The 11,195-nt window shown below is 44.4% G+C and overlaps 1 protein-coding gene across 2 annotated transcripts in view; it reads left to right on the top strand.

Moving 5' to 3' along the window:
- Window positions 1–11,195, top strand: part of AIDA (axin interactor, dorsalization associated) — a 53,627-nt gene that overhangs the window by 4,456 nt on the left and 37,976 nt on the right. For both annotated transcript variants that reach the window (XM_025210636.1, XM_006029186.3), the window contains exon 2: window positions 7,889–7,958. In XM_025210636.1, the coding sequence (XP_025066421.1) occupies window positions 7,889–7,958 (70 nt within the window). The remainder of the gene's footprint in view (window positions 1–7,888; window positions 7,959–11,195) is intronic.

Raw genomic sequence — 11,195 nt, 5'->3', positions numbered from 1 at the left:
AAAAAAAAAAAAAAAAAGGGAAAGAAAAAAAAAATCCAAGGAAAAAAGCCTCCACTTACCCTAGAAGCAGGGTTTGGGGGGCTCTGGGGCCTCCTCGCAGAGTCTCCCTGGGTAGCACAGGGCAGCAATGGGGCAGGAGGGCCCAGGCTGGAGCCGCTGGGGCTGTCCCTCTGCCCCGTGCTGTATGGGGGAGCCCTAGTGAGCCAGACGGCAGCTGAAGTACCGGTAAGTGCCGGGGTTTTTGTTTTGTTTTGTTTTTTTTGGTATGGGGGTGCGGGGGCAGGGCTTGGGAGGCAGGTGGGGAGGGGAAGGTGAGGCTCAGCATACCAGCACCAGGGCAAGGGGCCAACCATAGAGATGCTCTGGCAGCCAGAGCATCTCTGTGGAGGACCCAGCCTCCAGTTGCCTCAGGGCATGGTCCCGGACTGTGCCCTGTCCTGCTTTTTTAAACTTAGGACTTTTTAGACCCCATCCAAGGGTCCAATTTTCTCCCCGCGCTACCAGTTTGCAGCACAGGGAACATTTTTTCATTCCCGCACATGCCTCTCGCCCCATCTCAAAGGGGTTTGAGACGGGGCAGGAGGTTCATGCGCACTCATCTGACCGCGCCCTCTGAAGCATCGTGGCAGTTCAGACTGGCTGGAAAACTTGTGGACTGTGATCTGGACCTTCTCTAAAGATAATGATCTCTGGAATTCTCTCCCCTGGCCAGTCCAGCTAGAGCAACTTTAGAGTGTGGTGCCAGATGCATTTATTTGGATTAGTGTTTTCTTTTCTTTTTAATATTTTTGACAAATATGGTTGTGCTAACATTTCTACCAGCACAAATGGTTCTCATGCTGCCTGTTTGGGTGGCATATTGTCTAGCAGCTATGGTGACATATTCCCTATAAAACATTGCTACCATTAAATACTACTGTACATATATTTCCTCACACTGGTTAACACATGGCACTGAGCGCAGTGCCCTGGGTTCTAGTCCAGCATCTGAGTAAATCACTTAAGTTTTTCTTTGCTTTCCTTCCCTTTCTTCCTAAGAGGTGGCGATACCAGTGTCTTGTGTGGTTATGACTTTGTTACACCTTCCATCAAGAAGCCATATGGATTGTAGCTGCTCCAGTTTTGTGTGTCTACTTGCTCGACTTTTGAGTTGTCAAGATTCTTTTCCTGACCCTACAAAATTCCCCAGTGGCAAATTGCATAATCTCTTTCTGTGCTTTTTGGTATAATGCTTACTTCACAAGTGATATCAAGCTGGATTCATTTAATAGAGCAAGATACCAGGTGGAAGGAGTTAGAGGAATGCTGGATATTGTTTCTGTTTTGGTGCTGCTTTATTTACAGGGAGTTACGACAACTGCTACAGTAGTTGCATTTGTTTAGTTCTCTTTTTCCTTACTGCAAGGAAACGGGAATTCTTCCCATGGGTTCTCTCTCAAGCTGTTTCTTAGCTTTGTTTCACTTTCTTGGGCCATTTGCTTAGTGTTCCTTTCCAGTTCAACCCCTTGATACTCCCCTCTCCTTGGTGATGATGGGTGGAGTCTCAGCTCAGGATGTGGTGATGACAGCAGCAAATGTGAGCTAACATAGTCAATGCATTATCAGCCAATCCCTCCCTGTGTTTAGTCTCCTACAGCAGAGAATGTGTAGTTACTACCTGCTGTACCAGCTGCTTCACTCCTAGACCTCTGTCCCCTGTAAAAAGTGTTAGGTGATTCTGAATCTTTCTATAAGTCATTTGCTGGTTTTTCACTAGCCTATTCTCCTTTGTAGGCAGTAGAGCTTTGAGCAAGTTTAAAAAAAAAAACCAAAAAAAATGTATTTGTGCAAGTGACTGCAGGTTATGAAGGACATTAGTTTCCCAACTTACCCAGAGTAACATAATATAATAATAGCCCCAAGCCACCCCAAACTGTCCTCTTAAAATGGAGCAAGCAAAGAGATTGGCATTTTGGTGCTAGTAAGAATATATTTCCCCAAATCCAACAAGAATGCATTTTTGTGATTCAAGGATTTGAAGGCACTTCATGAGAATCCAATCCTTAGGAGTTGTAACGTTAATTTTAAATTTCCATGGGACCTGCAACCTCGTGTAAAATCATAAAAGTTAAGGAGGAAAAGACCTATTTTGTCAGTCACTCTATTCCAGGGGTGGACAGTTGTTTGGGCTGGAAGGCCACTTAATGAGATATAGTGAGCTGTTGAGGTCTGCATGGGTAGCATTGCCCCTGGTTGCCTTCTTGGGACTGGAAGTCCCTCCCTTAACCACTGACCTTTGCCACCGAAAGTCCTTCACCTTACCCCCTGCAAATATTCCTTTTGAGAGAGGAGGGTTGCCATCTTGAAACCAGAAAAAAACCCAAATCTTACACTAAAAGCCAAACACCTACTATAGCATATTTTAATTTTATTACAAAAAATACTTTTGTTAGAGGTGCACCAATGCATTTGTCCATATCGTATCTGCACCGATAAAAGAAAAATTCACTTTATTGGCAGTCGTCTTTTTTTGGTTAATGTGGCCAGTAATGTCGCCGATAAATGCCACGTGCACGTACTCAGCCGCAACATGCACACAGCTAGGAGTGCAACCCAGCAGCTTGGAGAGCAGCAACTGGCTGGTAAGTCTGTGGCTGGGGAAGGGGTGGGGAAACAGATCAAGGCCTCTGCGGTGAGGGAGGGAGTGGGGCTGGGACAGGGGCAGATGCTGCCTAGCCAGGGCTGGGTGGTGCACAGGACGGAGCGGCTTGCCGGGGGTGGGGCTTCTGCCACCGTGTGACCCCCAGGGAAGGCATGGGGGGCATGTGCCCCGTGGATCTGGGCGCAGGATGAGGGCAGGCTGCTGCTGCAGACTGGGACCAGGGGCAGTGTTAGGCTCTTTGGGGGGGGTTGGGCTGGGGCTGTGCTCAGGGTGGGTGGCAGTAATGGGAGGGGGTGCTGTGTGATGGGCTACAGCTATCCTAGAACTTGCTGTAGCCACCCCCCGTTGCCCCTGTCCCAGCACCACCACTGCTTGCCTCGAGCACAGCCCCAGACCAACCCCCACCCCTGCTGGGAAGAGCCACACCGCACGGTGGCAGCCCACCCTTGCCCTGCGCACAGATCCAGGGGGCATGTACTGCCCCATGCCTTCTCCGGGGATGCGCAGAGTGGCAGGAGCCCCCTCATGGCTCTGTCCCACGGCTGCCCCACCCTGGCTGGGCAGTGCCTGCCCCAGCCTCACTCTCTCCCTCACTGCGGGGTCCTCAGTCTGCCCCCCCCGCCCACACCCCTTCCCTCCCCATAACCCTTGCCCCCAACAGTCTTATCATCTGGATGCTGCTCTTCAAGCTGCCACGCTGCATATTGACAATTGGATCGGTATCAGTTGATATGGCTCATTGATAATCGGCCATCGGTATTGGCCCAAAAAATCTTTATGGGTGGACCCCTAATTTTTGTCATGATTTGTTTTTGCATAGTGTATACAGAGATGATTGAATAATAACTCAAAAATAAAGTCTTACTCTTTTATATTGTGTGTGGGGGGGTGGGAGGATGTTGGTGGGGGCTTGTATATTTGGGGAGTTGTGGGGGCAGGGTGTGGATGTGTGGCTTTTGTGGGGTGTGAGGGACTGTGGGGAGGGGGTATGGACCCCCCACACCCTTCCTCCTATGGCGCATAGCCCCCAGCTTTGGCCAGCGCTGCACACGCCTCTATCATGGAGACTGTGCACCACGCATGTGCAGTTCCTGTGCTCGTGGCACTGGGGCAGAAGCTCTGTGCTGCCACCAGTCTCAGCCCCTCGTTCCCTGCCCAATTGCAGCTCCTCATCCTAGTGGGTGGAAGGGCTGGGTGGGGCACAAGTAATTGGCGGCACCCGTGGGTGAGAAGTGCCCGGCGGGCTGCATGTTGCCCGTAGGCCGTATTTTGCCCTCCCCTGATCTATTTCCTAGAGACTGTTTTCAAATACTCTGACAGAATTCCACATGGAAAGAGCTCTCACTTGTAGAAATCTTGTCTCTCCTGTTAGTAGTTGGTTTCATCCCATTACTTCTAATTACCCCATCATGCTACCATAAATAAATACCACATTGTTCTGATTATAAGCTGATGCTATATTTTGAGGTTAAATTTAAGGGAAAGTAACTGTTTCCCTGAATGTGTTGATAACTAAACTATAAAGATCTTTACAGCTATTGATTGATCTTGCAGAATTCCACCAGAGAATAAAATAACCAAGGGTTAAATGTACTGAAAGTACTAAAGTAAAACCTACTAGAAAAAGGAATTCTGCCTTGGTATTTTTATTGCATGTACAAAAATATTGCAGCAAATCAAGACTATGGGAAACCTGATTATAGGTTGATCCCACTTATAAATCAAGTGTAATCACTTTTCTGTTATTAATATTTCTTTTGGAGGGCGAAAAGGTAGACTTAGCAGAATGTTGCAGTACTCTGCCCACTTATTCTCCTTATAAGTTGTGGGTTTCTTTATTCCACACACTTTTTTCCTTAGCAATGTTCTCAGAATCAAGCTCTAAGAACTGCCTAGTTCTAGTCAATTCATTACATGTTGACACACCAGGTACCTTGCAAGTATTGCAAAGCCCCTTGACAAGCTAAATCCTTAATCACTGCTAGTAGATCAGTCCCTTCAGTGTTCCTGTTCTCCCTTCTATCTTTTCTCTGCTTTGACAGTACTGGTATCTCCCTAGTGATGAGATGCTTAGAATTGCTATGTGCTGTTTTTCAATCCTGGAGTAATTGACCAAATGCTTACTAAAAAGTAGTTAAATGAGCTGGTTCTGAATTTTTGTTGGTGTTGTTCTTGGAGAAACATGAACTATTCAGATTTGTAAAGGAGAATTTTCAGGTGGTTGGCCAGATACTTCCTTAGCCCTGGCATGTCAAGTTTCCCTCTAATTTCTTCCAAGGAAAGGAAAAACAGCACTGTTCCCTCTGATTTGAAGGAAAATCTGGGGGCTGAGGGAGCACTGACTAAAGTAGATGATCGGTAATGGGATTTAGGACTTTACCCTTGGCTTACTATCAAGACTGAAAAATGTTGGCTGTGATAAAGTTCATATTAGCAGCCTAATGAAAGACATTCCAGTTTTTGCTGTGCCATATAGATGGGACTGCCTTCTCAACTCCAGGAAGCAGTTCTTTTGGAGTTGGAGGAGCTTGGGAAAGTCCGCCTCTTTACATGTTATGTGAGCACAGGTCTTCTGTGCTGTCAGTCTGATGCCTGGGCATGATGTTGATATCCTACAAACCAAAAAATGCCTAGTTTTTTCTTTCAGAATGCAGCTGCCATTGCCAAGTACTGAAGTATGGCATCTGAGCATTGCATTATTTCTTACTTCTGCAGCTGATCAGGGTGTGTAGCATTTCACAGACATTCTCAAAATAGGAATGGGAAAATCGGGTTAAGCCATTCCTTATTTAATGTTACCATTTAAAAAGAGATGCTTTCTATCATGTAACTGTTTTTTTCCGCTTTCTTTTTTAGTATTGTATCTTAACTGTATTGTATTGTCTCTAACTAGGTTGTTTTTTGTGTGTAGTATTTTGACTTGTTTTCTTGTCTGTAGAACAAAGTGTCTAATTGTTTGGGTGATAAGGAGATGGTAAGGAATTAAAATCTAGCCTTAGTTTCTCACTGTAAGTACAATACAGTAACTTTAGCTACTTAGACTTAGTTACATGTGTAAGTTAGACTTAGTGTAGGTATGGTTAAAGTATTTGGGAAGTGAGAGGCATTTGGTTGGTATGTTTTTGATTTGAGTACAGCAGAAATCAAAGTATGAACAAGCCCAAGATGGATTGCCTAGTTTGTCAAGGCTAAACCTGAGATTCCCTGAAACATCTCTTACAAGCAGGAATTCTGGTTTTCTCTGACTTTAAAAAATCCCCAATTTTCAGTTGAAAAAAAGTAACCCCAAATCCACCTTTTTGTGAGTTAAAATGAAACACCTCTATATCTATATTAGTGGTGTTTCATTTCAGTCCCAGAAAAATGTGGATTTGGGGGTTACCGTTTTTTAACTGAGAATTGGGGATTTTTTTTAAATTGGAGAAAACCAGGATCCCTGGTGTTCTTTTCCTTGCTTGGCTAACTCTACCTTCCGTGGTATTTTGATTAGCCCTCTTAATGCCACCCGCTAGTTGGCAGTAAACCATCAGCTTTTAAGCTCTACTATAATAGTTTAGTAAAGAAAATGTGCATTTAAACCAATAAAGGTTCAATAAACTGTGATGAGCCAAATAAATGCTTATTGTCCATTCATTCAGTAACTTTTTCAGATGTAGTTCAGAGTGTTTTAAGCAATGCTAAAGAATAGTTTTCCCCATCTGAGAATGAAGGATGAAGCACAGAAAAGTTTGAGTAACATCTTGTACAAGTCAAGTCATCTAACAGCAGCCGTCTCGTAGTGTCCAGTTCATCCCTGCCCATTATGCTAGCCTCCGCCAAGCATGCCCGTTTATGTTTGTAGATGCTGAGGTTTGCCTCCCAGAGCGCAGTTGTGGGACCTGGCACATGCGCTTGTCCCTGTCCCTGGTCTGTTGTTTTTGCTTGAAGCTTGTTTTAAACCTGTTGTATTACCTGATGTTTAAGCAACAGTAAAAGCTGCGAAAATGGGGGAAACTGAGGTGCAGGAGGCTAAGTGATTTCACTGTGACACCTTGGACAGATCACTGGTGGTCAAGAGCAAAGCTGTATTCTGAGACTGTGTTTTTACTAGACATCCACTCTTGAGTCCTTTCGGGAATAACCCCAAATATGTCTTTTCTACATGAGAAGATGTCCCTTACATCAGTGTTTCTCAACCTGTGGTACACGTACCCCTAGGGGTACGTGAGACACGGGCAGGGGGGACACAGGTGCCGTGTTTTGAGTTTGGCCCGCCCTCCTGCGTGGCGGGTTGGAGACATCTTTGCCTGTTCAGGCTGGAAGTTCCAGCTGCCGTCCCTCCCGCCGTGTCCATTACACCAGGGCTTTGACACAGGCTGCTTTGCCCCAAGCCAGGTCCACAAGGAAAAAAGTGGGACTCTGCTCTCGGCAGCAAAACTGGAAGTGCCACAGTGGGACTTCCGTTTTCACTTTTGCTGCATTGATTAGCAGGTGGTACGTAAGGTACCAAAGGTTGAGAACCACTGCCTTACATCTTTTGTTAGTCCCTTAAACAGTGGCATGGGTAAAATAACTTTGACACTGAGCTCATTCTTATTTTTTTTAGTCTCCTCAGGTGAGGCCTGAAAGATGTGGGGTTTTTTGGTACATGTGAAAACTATTGTGCGCCATTTTGTATTTCATGAAGGGGCAAAGTTTTCTTTAAAAAAATTATACTGGAGAGTCAAATTTTGCTGGAAGATCTGGTGTCCCAGTAATCTTCCCTTTAACTGACGGAGTGGCTGTGTTCAATCTCGTAGAGATCTCTTTTTCTCCAGAATCTGTTTGTTTGAAGTTCAGTGTGTATTTAATAAAGTTAGATTAAAATCATTATTTTGATTCTTGCGATGACTGGAGAATTACCAACATTAAAACATCCTCCAATGTAAAAAGACCTGGATTTCTGAAGAAAAATATTTAGAAAATGTTTTTAGAGACTTGTTTTCAGCTCTCTTGTCTCTACTTTGGAAAGATGCAATCTTCTTTGCATGTAACCTTTCAGGAAGTTCACCATCTTTAGGGTAACAGTGTGACTACTATTATTTCCGCATTAAGGGGGTTTTATGGTGTGATACAGAGATGCTATCATTTTGGAATATGATAATACATAGCACTTGAGCTATGTAAGCGGTTTCCAGCTGGCATTGGTGTCTGCATGCTGCGCGGTGGGATTTTGTGTTGTTTCTAGTTTACCAAAATACTTTCCTTTTTTTCTTTTCCCTCATCCAGATTAGCACGACATCTACAGAAAGAGGCCCAGTCTCAACACAATAATTCAGAATTCACAGAAGATCAAAAGGTAACCGATAGTATTTGTTCAATCCTGTAGGGGTCTATCCTGAAAAGCACTGATCACCTATAAGGCCTATTGACATTAATGCAAGGCCAGGGTTTTTTTGTGTCATAGGTAAGGGGCTTCTGTTTTTCTTCTCCCTTGAACTATATAGTACTGTGAAAACAGAGCACAGCATAGACACAATGTTTGCTATCATCAGAGATGGCAGATGCTCTGTTGGCCAGATTGTAAAACATTCAATACTGCAGAGTCTTTCGTAACCAAGATTTTTCTTTTTGGGTAACCTCTTAATAACTAGCTTCTAGAACTTTGGCAAAAAATAGCTTTGTAAAATACAAACGCACCATATCTGGAATAGCATATGCAATTCAATAGGTGGGGAGGACTTTAATTTAACATGTAACACCTGATTGGAAAGGCTGCTGCCAAAAATGCTTTAATAGTCATTTAGAGTCCTTATTGTTTACTCTTTCAGAAGAGTGAAGCATTTTGCTCCCTGGTCTTGTTTTCTTAGCAAGGCTGGGATTTTTGTCTATTGTCATCATATTAACATAGTCAGGAAATATAAAATGTATTAGATTTCCTAAACTTTGACAACCAGTTTTATTGATAGGAAAACAACACATGAAAAATAAAATGCTACTGGGATATATAAGTGGTCTTGCATACCTTCTTGTATCTTGTGGAGGGGGAAGGTTTTCTTAAGGATAATGACACTGTGGAGAATACATGGAATTCCAGGTGTTTAAATAGGATTATTCACAGCAGCAACTAGTTCACTTGGGGAACAGGTTTTGAGATGTTTCTAGCGCACACAAGCCTTGATGATGAGAGTTACAGAATTAAGGGAGAAATGTGGCTGGTGTTTCTAAGAAGCAATGTTTCCCTATGTTTACCATACTGAGAGACCCCTGTATGTAGGCTAGGTTTTGCCTCCTTTTCCATAATACATAGTAGTATCAAAACAAGTGTGGACCTTCCAGCTCCCCTTTATCTAGACATAGGCCACTGGCAGATGGCGGGGGGGACACGACACCCAGTTCTTTACGGAAAAAGAAAATGCATCAGTTTGACTTGGCTTGCCCAACATCTGTATAGATCATGAGCTTCAGCAGGGCTTTTTGGCACTTTTATCTAATACCTGATTCAATTGAATAGCTTATTAGATAAAAAACACCAAAAAGCCCCACTGAAGCGCATGATCTCTACAGATGTTGGGCGAGTTGGGTCAAACTGACGTGTTGCCTCTTCTGGGCATGTGCTGTGCTCAGCATGCAAAGTAGTTCTAGAGTATTTGGGTAGTTGTTGGAGAAAAAGTTAATCTTACCTAGGGCAGGTTATGATTTAACAACTTGTTCTCTTCATGGTGTGCATCATGATAGGCTTCATTATTTCCAGATAATTCCCAAGATGGATTCCTTGGATTTTGTGCACAGTGCCTTCCATAAAACCAAGGAAAATAGGTGGCAGGAAAGGCTACATATAGAGAAGCTGCCTTTGAGAATATGGCTAAGCTCTTAGATTAGGGAGGGTATGCAACGCTGAAGACTATGTATTCAGGAGCTCCAGGCATCTCCCATCAAGAGGTAAGAGACAAACACAGGCTTATGGTTCTGCGATGAGCAGGTTGTACAACTAAACAAGTAGGCAGTTGTCATTTTAAGTCTGATGCGGAGTGGGACTATGAGGATCTGTTTCCCAGATAAACATAGCTAACCAGCGTCTGTCTTTACACTATATGCTGATTAACTTTAAATATATTTTAAGGTTCTATTTGTAGGGCTTTCAAGTGGGTGTTATTAGATGCCTTCAGTCTCTGTGCATAACCAAACTTGGACTTATCTGGGAAATCGTTTCTTCCCCTTTTCACTGAGAAACCATCACTAGTCACAAGAACAGTGTGGGTGTTGGTTTGTGATCTTTCTTGCCCCTTCCTCTCTTACTACACCTAAAGCAAAGTCCTAAAATTTAATTCCAGCATGATCAAGTTTAGTCTTTGGGGCACCCCCCAAACATGAATGAAAAGCATTCTCAGACCTTTAGTGCAAGGGTTTGAGTTTTAGCAAAAATCTTCCAGTTGTTTAAACCTCTGCTTTTTGTTTATACCTCTTCTATTCATTTGCTTACACAGCCTGACTAAAAATCATGTTCTCATTCAAGTAGGTTTCTTGTCCTTGATATTGGTGACTTGCTTGCTAGTACTTTAATCCCACATTAGTCATTTAGGATAAAAATGGGTAGACAGGATGTAAATTTCTAAGATTTTTTTTTTTTTTTAAAGAAGCTTCCCCCAAACACTCAAAAGATGTTTGGAGATGAGAAAGCCCAAAAGGCGTTTCAGATGCAGAGGGTAAAATGAATGTGCTTCTGCCCCCCCCTTCACGTTCTGCAGTAGTTCCATTTACGCTGCTGATATATCTTCTGTAGTGCTTACCTTCTTGTACCCTGTGACGCCCTTAGACGTATCTCACAGGGCAGCAGGACACCCCTGAGAGCTTGGCAGGGGGTGGTGCATGGGTCTCAGTGCTGGTAGGGATTGCTAGGTAGGACAGATTGGGGAGCTTGGGAGTGAGGCATTAGATCCCTTCAGGAAGCAGAAATGGGTGACAATGGCCACTGGTGCAAAGACTGGTGCCAAGTGAAGACAGTAAGGATAGAACTGCTGTACCCTGCTCTTCCTGCTGCCTGCTCCCTTCATCCCTAGTCTATACCTGGGGATGGGGTTTAGTGAGCATAGCTCTTACTGCTGCTTCCCTGGAGACTTGAATGCCAGTGGCTGGAACTGTTGTTCCCCACTCCCCTCCCACTTGTTCCAGGAGCATGGGAGGAATGGGGCAATGAGCTAGGCTGAAAAAGTATGGCCCTGCATCTGTCTGCAGCAGATTGTACTGCTTGGAACACAGGGGTGGTCAGCACAGGGGGAAGGGGCTGTGCTTCTCAGTCTGGCTAGTTCCCTTGCTCTTTCCACGCTCCCAGAGTGGTGGGGATGATGCTGAGACACTGGGGTGGGTGCAGAGTGCCCAGTGTGTGGAGGAGCCGGTGCTTACCTCTTTTTGCAGGGGCTGGGCACCATGGCACCCCAGTTGGGTATCATGGGTATAGAGCACTGGTTTTCAGCCTGTGGTCTGCAGACCTCTGCGAGTCAACAGACTATGTCTAAAGGGTCTGCAAAAGGTGACTACAATCAATCAAAAGTATGTGAATACCCACATTTATAATTCTAAGGGGTCTGCACCTCCA

Source organism: Alligator sinensis, unplaced genomic scaffold (genome assembly GCF_000455745.1).
Source record: "Alligator sinensis unplaced genomic scaffold, ASM45574v1 scaffold266_1, whole genome shotgun sequence".
Lineage (NCBI taxonomy): Eukaryota > Metazoa > Chordata > Crocodylia > Alligatoridae > Alligator > Alligator sinensis.
Note: the sequence above shows the minus strand (reverse complement) of the source record. Positions and strands in the feature narration are given on the sequence as shown.